This window comes from Polypterus senegalus, chromosome 1 (genome assembly GCF_016835505.1).
Source record: "Polypterus senegalus isolate Bchr_013 chromosome 1, ASM1683550v1, whole genome shotgun sequence".
In the NCBI taxonomy this organism is placed as follows: Eukaryota; Metazoa; Chordata; class Cladistia; order Polypteriformes; family Polypteridae; genus Polypterus; species Polypterus senegalus.
In genome coordinates, this window is record NC_053154.1 from 202,816,515 (window position 1) to 202,837,678 (window position 21,164).

Consider the following 21,164-nt stretch of genomic DNA (forward strand, 5'->3'; position numbering starts at 1 on the left):
TGGCCACAGCAACCAAACAATACATGAAATGGCAACACAAAGTAAACACAAAGACAATAAAAAAATTAAAAGCTCAAAACAAACTAAATTGTAAAATACATAAAAAATGAGGTCTGCAGACTCCAAAACCACAGAATTAAAGCAAAAGGTGAATGAACTATTCCTCACATTGCCGCTGAACAGACATGAGCTGTGTGTCTCCAGTGTCCCAAGGACTTAATTAGTAAAAAACAAAGATCTGTTTGAATTCTTTATTAGAGAGAAAATATTAAATTAAAAAGAAAAATTACAATAAATAAGAAATAAATTAAGCAGTTACATTGTCTGAAATATACAGACTGCCAAATTGAATACCTACAAATCTCTAAAATCATAAAATCTTATAAGCCAATAAAAAAAATGCTCAAACTGTAAAAGTTTACCTGTCAACAATCTGTAGTTTTCATAACCATTCATTGTATTTATTTATTATTTCTTTTTTATTTATTATTTTTTTAAACTAAATTATTTACAATATAGGATAGTTTTGAGGATGTAAACATTTTCTTCTTCCTAGTCTTTGAGTCACAACTTTCTCTTTTTTGTAAATATTTATGATTGACAGATTGAAAGCCAATAATAGTTTTATCTTTTTTTAATTTAACCCCTCCCTCCCCCCTGCCTATTTTCCCTCTATATACCTGTTAAAACCCTGAATATTTATTCCCCTAAATATTATAGTTCTAAACTTCATATATTGTATATTTTATATGAAAACAAGAAGAAGGAGTGTGGTTGGGAATTAAGACTGAATCTGGTCAGTGATGCACCCAATAAATTGGGGGATTCCCGGACATGTGCAATAGCTTTGGGGTTTATACCCAGACATGATAAAAGGAATTTGCTTGAGAGCAGAAGCCTAGAGGCAATGATAGCCGCATTTTAAATGCTCAGATCACAGCTCCTGCTACTCTAGGCTGAAATCCAGAAAATCCTGAAGGCCAAGTCCATTTTGTGATCAGAGCTGGAATGTCAGAGCTGCAAGCTATAAAAAACACTTGTTTTTCATACAGTATAATACGATATGCTACCTCATAAAGTACAGCAAGGAAAAGAAAGTATCCTCCAGTGTCCTTCTTCTTTTTTTTTTTTTGCAAAGTGTCCTCCTCTAGGGATCACTTTTGTTCACCCACCTGACAAGCCAGTGCCAAGAAGTTAGGATCTGCACAGTTCATACCAATATCCCGATTACCGGCAATGTTTTTGTCAAAATTTCACTTCCAATGAAACCAAATAATGCCATTTCAGAAGCGAGCAGCTTATCAATAACAAGGCAACACCCATTTAGTGCAGAGGAAAAGGAATGATGAATTCTGAGAACAGCTGTCTGTTAATGATGAGAACGGCATGAGAACTGGTCTGCAGTGCAGAGAAGTGGCTGCTATAGCCAAAGGATGCCGCTCCTTCCACTCACTTGCCTTAGACTGTATAGTGAGAGGCTTTATTGAAAGATTGTCTTCTTGAGTAATTTTTGCTGTAAAGTACTGCATTTCTTTGCTGTTACAGTAGTAAATTAATGGCTAATTAATGCTTGTGTAAAACATAAAAAAGATATACAATGTGGTCTGCTGCCTTCTCCAGGGTACAGACAAGCACAGAAGAAAGCAGTTGCCAAAAGAAATCTTAGATGGGGTCTCTCATAAGCAGCTCTTGGGCTGTAGATATGTATACAATCTGAAGAAACCAAGCCAGTAGCAACATTAAGTACATGACAATTCAACCCTTGCTTCCTTTAAAAGGGTGGAAAGGGAAGAGAAGAAGTATTTGCAACAAGACTTGTTTCTTTAGCTTTCTACAGAATTTTCAAATAGTAGACAGTAGGGCCATGTCTAACTGGTCCAGAACTGGTTTGATCAGCTAAACTGAAGTACCATGGGACAGTTGATGCCTTGTTTCTGCAGGCCACATTCACAATGCTGCGTCCAGCTCGGGATTTGGAGATTAAGTAAGTGGGATGCGGGCAACTGGGCCTTCTGTAGGTTTAAATTGCACAGGTTATTGTTGGGGTACAATAAAAAGATTAGCAAGCTAAAAAGGAACAAAGGTCACAAGTTTGCAAAATTAATTGGCCTGCAGACAATGACTTTAGTGTCTTTAATGTAAATTGCTGAGCTGTTTACATTAAAGTAACCAGGAAAGCAGGCATTCACCTGTATTGTTTCAATACAAGTAAATAAAAATGTACAAAGAGGGAGGCAGCATTCTTATTTATGCTGTAAACATAACAGTATTGAATTTGAGAAAATCCATTTAATTTCTCTGTTAGATAAATGATAAACAAAATCAAGGATGGCTGATAGCTATACTGTACATGTGTGCTGAACACTGCAAAAGAGAATTGCTACAATCTCTGTGCATTGATTAGGTAGTGGAATCAGGTATTTGAATGTAAACAGCGAAAATGTACTTTCAGCTTGTAAGATGGCTTGGGGAATGCCAAAAATACCATAATAGTAAATAATTAACCAACCGTCAGGCAGCAATTATCTACAAATGGCAGTGAATGGGCATACATAAGACTGTCCCATGGTTTGTTTGACACTCTTTTTGCTGTGCCTCTGTGTCTGTGCAACCTGAAAAATGTGTACCTGTGTGAATGTGTATGTGTGATTCATGGCGTGGTGGGGGTATATGCAGATAAAAGATGGGAGTAAGATTAGGGTTTGGGGACTTGTTGAAAGGAGAATATTTCCTCAATTTCTTTCTGTAACTGCCTTCGAAAAACCTGGAATAAAGAATAGACAAGAATTAGGAAACAGCAAAACTGGCACAGACAAACAAACACATATATATGTATATATATAGTTTTACTTTGTTTGATATATGTATACAATATATATGCATTGCACTTTTACTTTTTTTTTTACTTTAAGCTCCAGTACCACAAGCAAGCAAGTAGATCATGCACATCATCTGGCAGGACTTGCAAAGAATTCTGGGTAACTCATACTGCCATAGCTGACACTGTGTGAATGGATTGTTTTTTTAATGTTAGGCAGATAAAAATAAATGATACAAGGAGATGTACATCACTGAAATGTTTTAGTCCACAATATCAATATTTCTCAAAAATGCTTTGTAGTTGAATAAGCAGCTAAACATAAGGCAGAAACTTCTGTCATTGTTGTAATTGAATCATTGTGGCATCATGCTCTAAAGTCATTCCATTAAAATCATATTTTTTCAGGAACTGCTTCATGTGTTGATTTCATTAAATCATTTAATGTAATGAGTTTTTTTTTTTTTAGAAAAATGTGTATTAACCATATATTTTATTGCTAAGGCTATTGAGTTTTAAGGCCAAGGTAAGCAGTGAATGTTAAAATTAATGGCAAATGATGTTAATAATATGTGTAACCTTGTACACTATATACAAATATTTTTTTTTTGTGTTTCTTAATTGGATTTTTTTCTGTTTAAACCTACATGTTAATATGCCTGCATGAGAGTTGGCACCTTTTGAGTTACCCAGAATTCCAGGAAAAAGGGGAAGCTGCAACATTAGCACAAGGCATTGTGTCGTGTATCCATCAAGACATCCAACCACCATTCAGCTCAACAAACCAAACCTTGGTTTAGCGTAACCGGAAAGGAAAAAAAAAGGTATATGTATATATATATATTTATATATATAGTGAGAGAGAAAGAGAAAGAATGAGTTGGAGGAAGTCAATCTTTTTTTCTTTATTAAGTAGCAGCAGAAAAAAGAGAATCAAAACCAAATTTTAAGTAATATATGACATGGTCTAGTGAAATGTAATAGTATACGACTGTATAGTTTTCTTCATGATCTCCCCCTTCCTTGTATGCTGTTACTTTTCTCTGTAGCTGGGATTCTTGCACCTGGTATCTTACTGTCCTGCAATATGCATCATTGTCTGAGACATAGTGTGCTAAGAGAAAGGCTTCAGCTGAGCCTTGAGTTGATGACAATGAAATTCAGAAAGTGGCTGAGACTAACCAGAAGTCTCACAGAAAAGCTGCAGAACTGTAACATACAAATTAGCTCATATTAAATATAAGGGGATGCTGAAACATATCCACCACAGCAGAAGTAACAGGCATTAGGAACAAAATTTCTTCGTCTTTAATAAAATTCTCTACAAAATAAAATATTTTTGGAATATTCAGTTTTTTTAGTTCTAAAATACCGATTTACTTTCATTTTACAAGCTGACCAATGGTTGTTACTAGGAATTTAGCAGAACTGTGTTGCATAATCAGAGCTGTTCAAGAGTAATACATGATTTTTTTCAATTAAATGTGTTCACTTTATTTAACTGTAGCAAATGTGTCTGCATATGTATGTGCCAAAAAATATTACAAAATCAAGGTAAATGTGTGAAGGCTTAGCATTTCTTTCCACTAATAGTACTTTGCTCTATTTTAAATACCCCTGCAAAACTGACATGCTTAGAAACACCCATTGCTTCAGTGCGTGTTAAATCTTCCACATGTGGTATTTTATTTTATTAATTTCAGATTCTATAACAAATGATATAAATCATGTCCAAGTTATGAGATCTGTGCTTTGTTTAAGAAATATTAAGCATTGGCTGAATGGGAAATGTGTTCATTACCTGTGCCATAAAGCACTAGAGAATTTGTTAAAGAGAAGACATCTCAGCCTTTGGCTCTTGCTGGGATGGAGTTACTGTATATTTTGTTAATTTTGCTTAAAAAGACACTAGACCAACAACCCATGTCATGCCCAAATAAAAAATGTGTATAGATATATTGTGAAGGGTTGCCTGACAGGGCCTTCAGCTGTATAGCACCCAGACTCTGGAATGACCTACCGAAATTAATGAGATCAGCTGACTCCATGAATTCTTTTAAAAAACAACTCAAAACTGATCTGTTCAGGAAGGCTTTTAGCTCTACCTGACTTTATTACCCTTCTCTCAGTTTACCTCTCTGTCGAGATGCTCATGTAACCTGTATGTGTGTGTGCTAGACCATCAATTATGTTGTCTGTTAGGCTTTTTTTTTTCTCTGAATTCACTGTCGTAATCTTCTTTATCTATTTATTTGGTTTGTACAATGCTATATACTGTATACCCTGCCGTTCTTTCTTATATTCTGTAAGTGCCTTGAGCATGGGAAAGGCGTTATATAAATAAAATGTATTATTATTATTATTATTATTAAAGGGTTGCTAGGAAGAAAAGAGCACCTCTGGGCACAGACAGGAATCAGTAAGCCTCAAAAAGAGAATAAACCCACACTAGAAGTAGGAAAACACACAATTATATACCCCAGTGCAAGAATAAGGGTAGCTGCAGGGGCTTGTAAATATGGTAGTGATAATAAATGCCCTGGTGCAAAGAGGAGAGAGATGGTACTCCAAAAGAAGCTGAGGAGATTCCCTGAACATGGTAGAGGAACAAATTTCAGGGATAGCTGACCTTATGCTAAGTAAGAAAGAAAGAAAAAAAGAAAGTAGCAACAGATGTTTGCAGGTTATCTCCTATATGAAGGGAGTAACATATAGCCCCAAGCCAACAAAGCTGAGACTATGTTGCTTTTTTTAAGGCAGAGCTCTAGAAGGACTGGCAGAAGACTACTTTGGTGGTCAGCAGTCATTTTTAAGGGTACCAAAGGAAGACTCGGGTGGCAGAGAGAATAGAGAGGTGGACAAGAAGGACAGTGATTCTACTTGGTATGCTGCAGCCTGTTGTAACTAAGTCCAGAATGACAGCTAGTGATTAGCTGGTCTTCTTTTGTGGGTACTTTGTGTATGCCCTTTGTCTAATTCTACCTTGAGTTTTTTAGAAGGTGTAGAATTTATTTTTCAGGCTTCTTTACACCATTCCAGGGGTGGAAAGACACCATAAGGCACCCTGTTACAGTATATACAGCATATGTATTATTTGAGTATGTTATGATTTATTGTTCTTGGCTTTATAATGTATGTAAATGTGTGCCATATCCTTGGCCAGAAAATCTAAATTTGATATAAAAGAATAATATTAAAGAATTAAAAAGCAACACTGCATAAATAAATAATTAAAATTCTAGACTGGATATCATGTATCGACATTGCAGGAAACTGGAAAATGTATTAATGTTTGACTCACGGAGAGTGTGTGGTTCTATTCAAATTTGATATTGTGAGGAAATGTAAAATATAACAAATGAGAGGCAGTTCTAGAGTCAAAGTGTCAATCTGACACCTCTTCCTAATATCATCCGATTTTAGAGAGGGCCCTGACTCATATGACAGTGTGTCACCATTTTCAAAGCAAGTGAATTTCATAATTTTATATTTACACAATGAACAGTTTGACAAAGTGTGAAAAAGGTTTTCTGACAAAGTTAATTATCACTTGTTGAAACCCATTTGTATTGTCTTTATCTGTCTCTGGAAGTCTGTTTACATAGTTCGTGATGAAAAGATTACACTGTGGTAGGGGTCACATGATAGGCTTCTGAACATGTAGAGCTCTTATTTTGAGAGATTCTGCAGAAATATTATAAACCCGGCCCAAATTTAAAAAGATGAGTTAGCAATCTAAATAATTAAACTGAAATACTGTGTATGTATGTGCATATGTATACATGAATTAGAAAAAAAAGAATACTGCTTTAGAGCTCTCCATTTTGGTTTGTGAAGTAAACACAGGAAATACGACAAGGTTCCTCTAAGTCAAGCGCAATGCTGTAGCTACAGTGCATTACAGAGTGCAGGCTGTTTCCAATACAATGTTAACAAAGAAGGCTTCACCAAGACTTTGCTGCTCCCAGATCTATCCATCAAAACAAGTAGATAGCACAAGCAGTTTTTGAGGAACATTTAGTGTGACTGACTATTTTAAACTGTAACTGATGCTAGTTAGACACAACATTGTTATACAACCGATAAGTAGCAGGTACAGGATATTGGGCAAAGGCTATTCCTGTAGTGCAGATACAGTAGATAATATTATTCAGAAGTGCAAAGTCTAGTGAGAGTTGCTTCACATGTACTTTGTTCGTAGCTTTGCAGATAGATAGATCTAGTTTGCTCATTATAATAACAGTCTTGATGACTTAACTGATTCTGCCAGATGTCACTGAATAGGTGGCTTTTTGTTTAGTTAAAGTTATCATTCCCTATAATGCACTGCAGATTTAGAATCCTCGTGTCACAACAAAGAATAAAGTGTGCTGACGTTCAAACACAAAATCACAAGCATGTCAATAGTGCAAGATGTACAGAACAACAAAAGAAAACACCCAAAATCAATGTAATCAACATAAAAATGACTATTTGATAAGTATAGATAGATAGATAGATAGATAGATAGATAGATAGATAGATAGATAGATAGATAGATAGATAGATAGATAGATAATTTATTTTTAAATAACAGATACAGAATAGTAGATTCCTATAACTGTCTTTAACAAGTAGAGGTCAGATAGATTGACATATTGATAGAAATATTACTATAGTTCTGAAAAAAGTGTTTATTTATTTTGATAGATAGATAGATAGATAGATAGATAGATAGATAGATAGATAGATATGAAAGGCAGTATAAAATAGAGATAGATAGATAGATAGATAGATAGATAGATAGATAGACTTTATGAAATAAAATTAAAATAACATAATACAACACAACAGAATGAATTAAAATGCACAAACACAGACATGAATAATAAAGGTCTACAAGGAAACTAAAGAGTGGGTTTAAAAAACCAGGAATGTCACTAATAATAATATTTTAATTTTTTGAAAAAAAAAATTCAATTTCACGGAAACAACTACTCGTCACTGAAAACCACGAGCAAGAGAATGCACGCCACATCCAAGACTCCACGCCACTACGTCATGCAACGCAGCGAGACTTTGGTCACATGACGTTTTTTCTCAAACGATACCTTCAATGATATTTACTTGTTTTATTCCATTACACTGGATGCAACTTACAAGGGATGGAGCTATGTCTCCCATGACAGCTAATGGTTGCTAGAACGTCATATCGACACTGTCATCTCGAGATATGATTGGACCCTGCCTGGATTGGGTATGGTTTAGGCAGTAAAGAAAAAAAAAGGATTGTTTTTTATTTTTATATTTATATTAGTATATTTATTATATAGAAAAGAAAGGATATGCTTATTGATTAACTTTCTATTTTCAGTTCTTTTTAAGGTCAGGTTCTTGGCCCATATGAACCCCTGATTCCCAGCATTCACAAGCTTTAGACCTGTTGACTGTGTTCTCCTCCTCCTTTACAATTAGATTCATTTGGCATGTTTTGTGTTCCCTTCCCAGCCATTCATTCTGTGCTTATTTATGAAAACTTTTCAAAAGGCTGCCACTTTGTAATGCTTTTCAGACAATTCATAATAAATTAACAATTAAAAAGAGATGCTTGATTATATTGTTAAATATTATTAATACAGTGGCTTCTGCAAGCTGCACAGAAAATTATCCCCAAGAGGCAGGGTGTCCATTTTATATTGAATAGTTCTATTAATGTATTGTACAAAATCAATATAAAATGTCACATGAAAATTGACCAGTGTTAGCTATGCTACTATATTGCCTGAAAAGAATACTGTGGCAGTCTTCTGAAAAGATGTCAGGCACCAATAATAAATTCCATATTTGATAAAGGAGGTCACTGTAAAAGGTATAAAGCTTGTGCCAAGGAATGAGGTTTTGAAACTGGACAGGAGCCCTGCCTTGAAAGAGAAAAGTATACTTTGGACCTGGAGGGAAGAGTGTTCATTTGGATTTACTTTTTATAAGGTTATTAAAGAGCTTCAGTCTAGAGAGCAAAGTAATCTGAGGGCATTAACTGTTTTTAGTGTACAAGTCAAAACACCATCAACCATCAGAGCAGTTTTGGGGTTCTAAAGTGTTTTTTTTTTCTGTTCACCTTTGAATAATGTCAGGGACAGAGCAAAATATCTTAAGAAAGTGGTCAATCACTTCTATAAGAAGAAGTAAACCCTTCCTGGAAAAGAAAAAAAAAAATAAAGACACCAGGCTTGTCTTATTTAGCCAAGTTGCCTTCGGCTTCTATGGTAAATGTGCCATGCTTAGGTTGGGTTGAAATATCAGGACTTAGTGGAGTTTAGAAGTCCCAGATGGTTAATGAATTTCCTTAGCACAATGCGGGGAAGAAATGAGGAAACTGGTCAAAAAAGGAACCATAACTGTAGAAGTAGCTATGGAATCTTCTGTTTGGATTATTCAGACAATTAGTAAGGTGAAGGTCGTAGACCAGGGTAAAAAGCAGGAGTGACAAACTGTAATTTTTCCTAAAGGATGACAGAGGCGGCAAAGGGCTGAGAACAGTTTTACGCTATTGTTTAGTGTCATATTATAGGACAATTTAGCACTTTGGAAAAAGGACAAGTCCTTTATTGTTACTTCTATAAGCAGCATCTGTGAGAGGCCACAACATAGATTAATGGTTAAATTTAATGAGTGCAGTATTTTATTATCCAATTATATGACCATTTAAACAAAGCAGCCATTTGCAAACAATTGGGGCCAAAATGGAGTGTTTGTTTTACTTACAGCTGGCACTGTAACTGAAGAAGAGTCAGATACCCAAGTTTTTCCACTTACACACATGCATACACATTTGCATGCACGCACACACCCACACCCTCACACACACACCCATACACACACATACACACACACAATCACTCTCAGGCCCCCCTCCTTTAGTCTCAGTGTTAAAATTTCAGTTCTGAACACTTCCAGGGCCATAAAGCAAGTTTACTTTTCTCTTGAATTTTGACAATAAAAAAATGATGAAAAGACAACACAAAAATAATCAGTCAATAAATAAAAAACAGATTTTAAAAAGTAATGGTTGTATTAAAACACAGAACAGTCACAGACAAGTGTTTAAAAACACAACTCACAATATGGGATGAAAAGGGAGCTCAGCCCCTTCACCCACATCTGGATGGACTAATAAGAACTAACTGAATGTCTCTGCACCACACACAGGACAAAGGGGCGCCGAGCATGTAATGTACAGTATGTGTAACAACTGAGGAAAAAATACAGTAGAATCACAAAATGTTGCAGTCAAAATGAAACTCTTAAGTTTTTAAATAACCAAATACCAGCTCCCTCCAAGAAGAGATGGTTAAAAAAAGAAACAAACAGAAGATAAGTTTTACACTGAAACTCTTCACTAAAACAATAACTGAGTAGTTACAGTGAGGTTATCAATTACCTTACATCTCCTGATAAGCTGGCACCAAGATGTTTCATGTGTTGCATGTGTCATCTTCAACTTTTATGCAAACAATTCTCTTTATTTTAGCCATTTAATTCAGTTTATTTATTCGTTCATTATGCTATCATCGAAATTAGTTTAATTTCCAATACACAAACAGCATAACAAATACTAAGCCAACTTTTATTTCAGCAATGAAATATGTACTAAAGATGAGTCTAAAGAATTTAACACAGACAGAGTTCAGTCTGAAGGTCACTGTTCAGCCATGCTCTTTTAAACTGAATATATTGCCACCTGGGTAGCACAGTGTTGTTTTGGTTACTGCTGTTGTCTTACAGCTCCTTGTCCTTGAGCTCCTTTGCCAGCAATGTCATTGTCACAGTGAAGCTTTCATTTTCTCCCCATAATTTACAGTATGTAGTGTGGGTGCCCAGAAGGAAGACAGACAGTCCATAATGGAAGAACCAGGAGAATGGACTTACCAGGAGCAGAGTCACTCCCTGGTGGTTATAGTAGGTACTCCCATTTCCTCATGCCTCTCAAAGGTTTTCATGCTAAGTTAACTGATAGCTTTAAATTAGACTACTTTGAGTAAGTGTGGATCTTTGTGTGTGTGTGCGTGTGTGTGTTATGAGTGATAGAATTACATCTGGGGCCAGTTCCTGCATTGTGTGCTAATTTTGCCAGCATGGGATCTGGCTCCTTGTAATCAAAAGCCTAGCTACAGGTTGGATTAGTGGATGAATGGAAGGATACTTTTCCATATTAAGAACTGATTACATAGGATTCTGGCATATGTTAGCTAATATGTATCCAAAACAAACAGATGGACTTAACTGCCTCATTTCTTTCATACAATGCTAGCTGCTGTAAAACTTCTAAAACTGCTGAAAACATATCACACATTTAGAAACATTTAAGTGTCATCAACTAAAATCAACCTTGTACATGAAAAACGTATTGTTTTCTGGTTATTATGCGTAAACATTTTGAGAAAACGTAATGTTTGGCAAAAACTGTGGGAGAGGCACAAAGGAGAAGGCTCAAGAATACTTTTCATGGTGATTTGGAAGAAAATAATTTCTGTAAACAAAATTTTCTTTATTATCATACACATACAGTAGTTATGTTTTTAGTGTCCTCTTGTGTGATTGAATTTATCCTTGCATCCTGCCTATGGCTGGATTCTGTTTTGCACTACTGAGACAAAGAAGAGGCTCACTGAACCCATCTCAGGAAAAAAAAGACTAGAAAATAGACAGATGTATCAATCATACACAGTATAACTGTTAAGAACCTGCATATGTCTGAGGCCATTCTTTAATTGTTATGTAAACTATTACATAATGTGTTTCAAATTGTTTTCTTCCCACAACCTACAAATGTGTCATTTCAGTGACAATTGTGAACATGACTGACTTTGGGTGAGTGTGACTATACTCTATGGCATAATGGTGACACGTCTAGAGCATGTTCTGCCTTGTCAATTAGTGCTGCCAGGATAGTCTTTGGCTCCCCACATTCCTTAACTATAAAATCAAGCTGGAAAATGAATGGCTAGGCATTTTATGTTTTGACTGGAGTTTCTGTAATTAATTAATTAATATATTTTATATCTGTTGTATTATCATTTCACTATAGAAACAAACATTCTCAAATATCTATGGGAACAGCATGGTGGAAAGCATATTAGTGTGAAGCCCAAAATATGCATCAGTTGAACAAAATATGCGATAACCTCAGTGTAACTATTTTTAGGTTTTAGGCAGGCAATTTTGTTTTCAACTGCCCAGAACTGTGTCCAATATATTGTTCAGTGAATCCTCAAACATACTTTTTGCATTCTGATTTGTACTTAAAAACTCAACCCCATGTGAGTTCAATTCTCATTAGACTATTTACTGAAACACATAGTATATCAGAGCAGGATGTGAGCCAATTATTCTTTAATCATTTTAGGTATGCAGTTTAGAACTTTAGGATTTATTAGCAAAACTAACTTCCCAATCAAAAATCACAAAGTTTCTTTTATATTTTACTAGGTTTTTTTCTAACTCTTGTGCAGTAAAATGAATAAAGTAGGCTCTTCAAACAAAAACAACTGAAAGAAGACACAAACGGCTAGTATTTTATATTGGTTAAACAGTGTATTAAAACCCAATTTGCCCCTTCTAAATTTAGTTAATCAACATATTTAATGGTTATAGTCGAATTTAAATGGTAAAACCACAAAGAAAATGAGCAGTGCTCAATACTGACCTTTTCTTCTCATATTCTATCAGTATGGACGATTGGCATCTTTTGGCCTCTTTAGCTGAACTTTTAGTCTTTTCATGCCAATCTGGAATCCATTCATGGCTTGAATGGCAGCCTGAGCGCTCGCTGGATTGTCAAAGCTTACAAATCCTAGGGCCAAAAGAGTAAAAAAAAACATTTGAAAAAATTAACTGTTGTTCAGATACACAAATCATTGGTGCAGTTAGGTGTACCTTACCGACTTTGGCAAAAATATACAGCAAGGCAACACATTAATCAAGGGAGCTTTAAGAAGGTGAGACACACAACCAACCCTTTACTTGTTATACAACTACAATACCTCTGATAATTTAAGAAGGATATTCCCTGGGGTTCAGGAAATGCAGCCATTAACCACCTGGAAATTTAAGGGAGGGCTACATTTGGGCTAAAACCTGTTTGATACTTAAAATAAATGTCATCTTTTTGAGCACATGTTAGGAAATTAAAACTCAGTGTTTGATCATTCCTTTAAATTAAAGGTGAGCAAATGTGAATAACTACCAGTCAGCAGAAAGACTTCACCTTACCAAAACACTTGCTCTGGTTGGTAGCTCGGTCCACAAAGACTTTGGCAGAGATAACATTCCCGAAGGGAAGGAACATCTGTAACATCTCAGAGTCTGTAAACTCCTGTGGGAGGTGATAGATGAAGATGTTGCAGCCTTCAGGGCCTATCAAACATAAAAATATTCATTAAGTTAAAGGGTATTTTGCATCAGGATGCTACAGGAGAATATTCAGCTGTGTCTAAAGTATAAAGCATTATTTTTTTAGAATTTTTGGAATGTAGTTCAAGAAGGTTCAAGAAAGATACAATCACAGCCATTGCACTATGATCAAATAAATAAGTATTGTAAATGACCATTATACAAGCAATAAAATACATTACATATGATTGAGTTATTGACAGAAACAAAGGAGACAATATTTTTTTCTGGCTACATGACAGAGGTTAACAACACAAAATTGCATAAGATTCATGCACCTCTCATTATGCAATTGTGAGTCCGTGAAGCAGAATGCAATTTAATTTCCAGAAATACTCGAGGCATTAGTCTTATTTGGAAATGCAGGTCCTGTTTTGCTTTTTGACACAAATGTTCTTAATTTCCATGTTTTTCTAACTGATATTTGACATATTAGTTGATGTTTCCCCAGGAGGATGGGTTCAATGGGCAAACTGATCTGAAAGACATCTGCCCCATGTAATGGCATCATACATGAAGAATGTATGGCCAGCTCCAAATTGGTTGGAATTGACAGGGAGCCAAGGAAGACAAAGGCATGTTCAAAGAAGAACAGGAATATTGGGATTAAGGCCAGAATAAGCTCCATGGAAGCCATATTATTTTTTAGAGGTTTCTTAGTGTAGAAAGTGTCATTAATACTCACTCAGAATATGGTAAAGGAGTACACTGTAAAAATATTTTAACGGTAAAAATATTGTGAATGGTGACATGAAAAATACCTTTTCTGAAAAAAGGAAAGTTACCTTATGTTCTCCTGAAAATTACCTGTGTCTTAAACAATACATTTAATCTATTTTTTACAGCCAAGTTCTGTAAAACCGATTATTTTCTAACTTCAAAATATGCTAGATACCGTTTAATGATACAGTACGGTTACACTGAAAAAATGCCTGTTAATTTTACAGTATAAAACTGTTAAATAGCAAAAGCAAGCAACTGTAAAATGTGAAACAGTAAAGCACTATTTCAGTAACATTGAAGCACTGAAATAAAATGTACAGACAGATATATTTTTTACATTGTTAACCAAAAAAATATTATTTTTCTGTGCAAAAGTAGTAAATATGGCACCAAAAAATGAGATAATGCCATCTGAAAGGAAATCGTATTATACCTTTCATTTCACTACTCCAAGCTGTTTAAAGAAAAGTTGCTTTTTGTTGACAGTGTGTGGTTTGCTCTAATACACTGTCATATGGTTAACACCAAGAATATATATTCTTTAAATTTAAGCAACTACCTTACATTAATTTAACCCAAAATGATCATATGTATTTGCTTTATGTAGCTATTTCTTCAATATAAATTTGAATTAATGTTCACCGAGGTAAAATATGTTTTTGTGGTTGTCATATAGAGTATGATGCAATTTTTTAGAACTTAAACATTTTCTGGGTCTTTTTCTTGGCACCGATTTCTAAATTTACATAGTTTTACAATATTTGCATAAGGCAACTCCCCCTTTTGCCATATTGTTCTTGGTTTTCCGCATTCCTTTGCACAGTAGGGATACAAAACAGAGTTAGCAAACTTATTTTTCCCCACGTGCTGAAGGTTTTTGGAGGTTATGAAAGATGATTTATGGTGGGTTGCACTGTAAGCTGGCACACTTGTAGGACACCATACACCACAAAAGCAAACTTTACTTCTCCATCAGACAATGTGCCATAACTTCCTTAAACATTGAATTATTTTCAATGTATAAAATTAAATCACATAATGTCTTTGCTATTGTTTGTTTTACTGATGCAAACTGTATACAGACAGTATAAATTTTTGATAGTTTAATGATTTTTATATTTATTACAGTTCATGGATTCCAGGTTATGGTTAAATGTTTCTTTCTATTGTAATGTGCTGTAAAAAAAAACAGTTATTTACTATAATGTTATATGGTAGACCTAAAAATATTGTCATCTTATTTTTTACAGTAAGATTCTGGCAACCAAAGCTGACAGTTTTTTTACCGTAAATTTCACATTTTTTTACAGTGGGAGATACTTGAAAGTTCCTGTCAGTTTTAAATATAAACAATCAAATAAGTAGATTTGGAAAGTATTCAGACCCCTTAAGTTTCTGGACAATTTATTGTTTGCTGTAGTATTAATTGTAGTATTTAATCCATTTAAATTTAAATGGATTAATTTGCTATTTTTGCCCATCAATCTACACCCAACCTATAAGGACAAAATCAAAACATATTTTTAAAAAGTTTTGCAAATTTATTCACAATCAAAAACTGAAATTTCTCATTTATATAAGTAATCAGCCCTTAATTCAGTACTTTGTGGAAGACCCTTTGGCAGCAATTACAGCTTTAGGTTTTCCTGGTTAAGTCTCTATAAGCTTTGCACACTTGCATTTGGGCAGTTTATCCTATTCTTCCTGATGGATCCTATCAAGCACTGTTAGACAGTATGAAAAGCATCTGTAAACTGCCATCTTCAGCACCACAGATGGACAATGAGGTTTAAGTTTGGGCTTTGGCTGGGCCACTCAAGACCATTTAGTGACTTGTCTCAAAGCCACTACAGAGTTATCATGGCTCTATGCCCCAATCTGAGGTCAGGAACTGGTCTTCTTCAAGGACTTCTCTGAATTTGGCAGCATTCACTCTTTAATTCTGTCCAGTCTCCTTGTCCCTGCTGCTGAGAAGGAACCCCCATAGTAAGATGCTGCCATCACCCTACTACACCGTTTCAATGGTATTAGGGAGGTGATAAGCAGTGTCTGTTCTTACTTAGAAATGGTGCTTTAAGTTCTGCCCAAATATTTCAATTTTTGTCACATCAGACCAAACAGTCTTTTTCATCATGCTGTTAGAGTTCTTTAAATGCTGTTTGGCAAACTCCAATCCAGGAGTTAGCCACTCTACTGTAAGCATCTAATTGATGGAGTGCAGCTGAGCTGGGAGAACCTGTCGGAAGGATGAGGACTTCTAAAGCTTTGATAGAATGATCTTTGGGTTCTTGGACATCTTATTGAACAAAAGCCTTCCTGCTCAGTTATTCAGCTTGGCCAGACAGCTAACTGTAAGAAGTGCCCTGGTTGTTTCAAACATCTTCTGTTTCACTATTATTGAGGCCACTGTGCTCCTGGGAACATTCAAAGCTTTAGAAATGCTTTTATCCCATTATCCGGATCTATGCCTCAATATCATTTTTATTGTGCACATCTCCAGAGAGTTCCTTAGGTTTCATAGCTTGATTTTTGTCATGACATGCAGTGTGAATTGCAGCACTTTATATAAACAGGTGTGTCTCAGTATTTTGGAATGATTATTGCATAGTGCAGATGACATCTAATTAAATTTGAGCAGGAAGTAGTGTTGTATATTTTAGTGATCTTTAGTTTATTTATTGTAGTAAAGTCTTTAAAGTTTAAACAATAAAGTTTGCATTTTGTTTCATTGGCAACAGACTATATTTTTTAATGTGTACAGTACTCTAACTGAACACTCGCATGAACACTAACTAAACTGAATTTGGAGAGATGCGGTGGCACAATGTTTAGTGCTCATGATTCAAGGGATGTGGGTTTGACTCCTTCACTGTCTGTTTGATATATGTATGTTTCCCTGTTTTCATATCAGTTTTTCTACATGCAAGGATTTCATCCCCCTTCCCAAAGATATATTATGTAGGTTAGACTGACTGTCTACCCTAAACTAAGCCAATTAAAATGAGTGTGGCTATCTGAATGATAGATGTGGATCCCATCTAAGGTTGCTTTTTGTCTTGTGCACAAATGCTACTGGAATAATCTCACCATAATGGTGCTTTCATTCTTAAATAGTAACTTTACCTTCTCATCTTGTGTTGATGCTGTGTTAGAGTAACTAATTGCCTAGTATATTATTTTTTCGTACTGAATTGTTAAATATGCAGGCATTAATAAATTAATTGATGATTAATAATATATTTTTTATAATATTTTCAAAAAAATCTGATATACCAAAACCTGTAGGTATACAATATAGTATGTCTAAATATATGGTGATGTGTTTCTTGATTAGTGAGAGACAGATAAGAGTGAGACAGAGACACATAAAGTGAGAAAAGTGAGAAGGGAGTGCTTGCTGAGTTACCAGAGGTGCACGCGTGTTATTGATTTAAACTTTGTGTTTTGCTTTTGTGTAAATGCCCCTTGTATGTATTAATGTTTGTGGCTTCCTTGACATTATTCCTAGCATGCACATCTATTCCAATCTACGTATCCCATAGTGTTTTTGTACGCTTATGAATTTGTGGTTGTGTTGAAGCTGATGCAGTGTGTGTGAGTTTTATTTTAATAGCCTCCTATCTGCATGAAACTGAGATGAAGCCCTGGCCCAATCATAACTGTGTGGAGGTAGCATTCTATGTACTGTATATGACTGCATGCATGTGCTAAGTTAAATAACTGTAAATTGGTCCAGTAAGAATGATTACAAGTGTGTTTCTCTCTTGCCACAAATTCTATTGGGATAAACTTCAAGTCCAAGTAACCTTAGTATTAGAATATAATTTTCAAACCCACTTTATCCAGTTTAGGGTCATAGAGGACAAGAAATGATCATGTCAGTACAGGGCACAAGAAAGATGAATGCATTAATAGATGGATATTTAAAATAGTTTTCAGTATGCTGGGATTATAATAGGAAATCTGTTTTTAAGAATAAATTGAACTGAGTTATAGTATGTAAATAAAACGGAATCCACACATAGGTTTCAGGACTGAAAATATAATGTTGGGAGTGAAACTACATTTAAACTGTAAAAAAAAACTGTCATTTCATTGTCTAGACTGCTTTGTTAATTACATGGCTATGTAAGTCTATTCCAGCCACATTAGACAAAAGGTATGAAACAGCCCTGCACAGGGCACCAGTCCATTCTTACTCAAGCATAACAAAATAACATGCTCCAGCGGATGAGCCTCAGGCAAAAAGCACCTGCAAACCAAAATATAGATCAATAGTGGATGCTGAGTGACACTGAATAAAATTATATTGGAACGGCAAATAATAGGAGGAAAAAGACAGCATTAAAAAATCCTTCATTAGCGCAAAAGCTAGGAAAAGCAAATAAATTAATTAAAAGGTTCTCAATGATACAAAAAATATGTTACCCTCTCTCTGTTGCTGCTGTTGGGGTTGCTGGTGTTGTTGAGTGACAATGGTGGCTTGTTGGGGGAATGCTTGACTCACCAATCCATATGCAGCAGGATAAGCCGCTGTCAAACAAGGACATTAAAAAAAAAAAAAAAATTAACACTGCAATTAGCTCATTTATTTAAAATAATTCTTCCTGTAGTTTGAAGTGTCTAACAGAATAGCAGTATCTAATTATTACATGTCTTGCTGAAAAGTACAGGTCATATCACACACGGGCCTAAGTGAATTGTGTTTGCCAATAGAACAAAATAGTTGCTATTTTATTTTGCAGAAGACTGAAGAATCATACTCAAACCCATGAGATCCAGGAAGGAAAATGATTCTTAATCTGAAGTTCATTTCTCAACATGTCATTCACAAGGTCAGAGAGGTATGGGATCACAAAAAAGTAAAGGTCATTTAGTCCATGTAAAGCAGACATGCTCTAAAGCAACACTCACCTGTGTAGTGCTGCATTCCTGCGTAAGCTTGCTGTAGGGGGTCTACTGCAGCGGCTGGGCTCTGGGCTGGAGACAAGAGTGCACAATGTCAACATTTTATCAGAAATCATTTATTGCTTACAATAATGTCGCCTATAAGTGTTCACAGTTTACAAGACTGTGGCTACTAAGGACTCCTCCAATTTGCTATTTCATTTTAATCTGTAAGGCCTTAGTGCTCAGAGGTCATCTTCCTTTTCTAATGTTTTTGCATTACAAATGTATTTTTAGAGTATTTTTAGACCATGCTTTACAAAGAAAAAAACAAAATCAAAATGGAATTATTTCTTTTAATAGTATCTTGCATATCATTTTCTCATTTGTGACTGTTATACCTGTATTTATTTTCATGCAGCAGAAATCAGGAGGGTGCATTTAGGTTTACTTTAATTACCAAACCTATAAGAAATACTTTGCCTTTCCATATAATGTACAATACAAATTTCTTAATTGGTATGAATTTGCCATTGATATCTTAATGAATGTATTGTGTATAAAGATCTAATTTATTAAGTCTCTTCTTCTTCTTCTTTCGGCTGCTCCTGATAGGGGTTGCCACAGCGGATCATCTGTCCGCATATGGATTTGGAAAAAGTTTACACCAGATGCCCTTCCTGACGTAACCCTCTCCATTTATCCGTGCTTGGGACTGGCACGAAGAAACACACTGGGAGTCTAATTCCCTATTTTCAGTTTTTATATATACTGATGAAAACTGTATATTGAACTGTATGGATTTCAATTTTAAATTATGTTTATGTCTGTTCTATTATGATACTTAAAAAGAACTAGGTAGTACAAAAAGATAGGAAAACCTGAATCTCCTGCTTTGTTTTGCTCCTGACTTCGGTTCTTTTTGGGGCATTCTGGCCCATGTTTGGGTGGGATCAAGCTGATAGCACTCTTCACCTTTGTACAAATAAGGGTTTATTTGTAGTTCTTATTGATTGTGTTCTTGCTAACCTGGGTATGGGTGGACCCCATTGGCATAGATAGTTTCTGAAGCAGCCTGTCCATTAGCCTGTGTCGGAACTGGACTGTATCCATTTACTCCAATTGGGGCAGGGAGTGCAGGCACTGGAGTGGCAGCAATAGTTGGGGGTGTGCTTGTACCTAAAAAAAACAGACAAAGCAGCCAAATATGACTAAATGTTTTCAAGATAATTCAGCAGTATGCATATAATAACAACAGTAACTCAGGGCAGTCCAGCTCCAACCCACAAGTGCTAAGTCACCTTAAGACTTCACTTGCTGGGGGAAGCAGATCTGTCCATTTCTAGTCATCAAGTGCTGAATAACAGCCATACTTCAGTCCTTGAGGGCTATGAGGTTGTCAAGCTCAATTCCTTGAAGGCCATGACACTGTCCATCTCAAGTCCTCAAGGAACGTAGTACCCAGCTTCAATCCTTGAGGATCATTGAGCTTGTGAAACTTCAGTCCTCAAGGGCTGTGTGGCTCTCCAACAATACATTTTTAACGAATGTTGACTGTTCAGTGTCAGCACTGAAGAGCAGAAGAGCTGTCCAACTTCAGTCCTTAAGACAAGAGGGGCTGTCAAACCCTAGTCCATAGATATAAGTGGGCTTTAAAATCAATATAAATTCTAAGTCAAGAGTCATCAAACTGTTTTAATCACAGGCTACTCAAAAATTTTAATGACTCTTTGCAGTTCATACATTTAAATCTCTGTACTTTACTGGTTATCCAGGTGAGGTGGAAGGGGGTGGATGAAGTCACCTCCTTTATATTTTAAACAGAAAAGAACATGTCATCACAATGGGTTCAAATGGAGTAAGGGTTTGAACCATTGGTTTGCCAGCCCCTCCTCTAGATTATGCCATGTAATCTAATAAACTCACATTTTGGTCAGATAAAGATAATAATATTATTGACATATTGATGCCAATGATTTTAACAAAAAGTCTTGTAGTTTAAGCTGCATTTATGTAAAAAAATTCTAGACTCAGCAGTGAAATGATTAAATGCAGTTAATAAACTGAATGAGAAACAGATCCCAAAGCCTTCAAGGAACTGAGTGTGCAGCCCTTCTCTAACAGACAGTAAAAACCCCAAAACATAAAGAAACTGAGACATTTTAGATCATGACGAAAATATGGAAGTGTTACAATTAACAATGTTATCCATAAAAAGATTATTATTTTTGGCAATTTTGTCTACTGAGGTGATGACATATCGCCATCACATCGTTAAATACAGTGTTGCATGTTTTTGTTATTA

At 35.4% G+C, this 21,164-nt stretch overlaps 1 protein-coding gene and 2 long non-coding RNA genes across 6 annotated transcripts in view; 2 read left to right on the forward strand and 1 right to left on the reverse strand.

The window, feature by feature from the left end:
* Positions 1-2,993, forward strand: part of LOC120538067 — a 34,605-nt gene extending 31,612 nt beyond the window's left edge. Inside the window, exon 3 of the long non-coding RNA XR_005635434.1 lies at positions 2,913-2,993. This is a non-coding gene — a long non-coding RNA (uncharacterized LOC120538067). The remainder of the gene's footprint in view (positions 1-2,912) is intronic.
* Positions 1,095-21,164, reverse strand: part of celf3a (cugbp, Elav-like family member 3a) — a 129,195-nt gene continuing 109,125 nt past the window's right edge. For 2 of the 4 annotated variants that reach the window (XM_039767464.1, XM_039767448.1), the window contains 6 exons: positions 19,889-20,038; positions 18,887-18,952; positions 18,401-18,505; positions 13,070-13,213; positions 12,504-12,650; positions 1,095-2,764 (listed from right to left, as the gene is read on the reverse strand). In XM_039767464.1, the coding sequence (XP_039623398.1) occupies positions 12,523-12,650; positions 13,070-13,213; positions 18,401-18,505; positions 18,887-18,952; positions 19,889-20,038 (593 nt within the window). In that variant the 3' untranslated portion in view covers positions 1,095-2,764; positions 12,504-12,522. Of the gene's footprint in view, positions 2,765-7,957; positions 8,046-9,918; positions 10,050-12,503; positions 12,651-13,069; positions 13,214-18,400; positions 18,506-18,886; positions 18,953-19,888; positions 20,039-21,164 lie in introns of all 4 variants that reach the window. The other 2 variants (XR_005635430.1, XR_005635431.1) reach the window with 2 other exon arrangements.
* Positions 3,479-18,874, forward strand: LOC120538063. Its single transcript, XR_005635432.1, has 3 exons — positions 3,479-3,642; positions 10,659-10,756; positions 18,718-18,874. It is a non-coding gene; the product is annotated as an uncharacterized LOC120538063 (long non-coding RNA).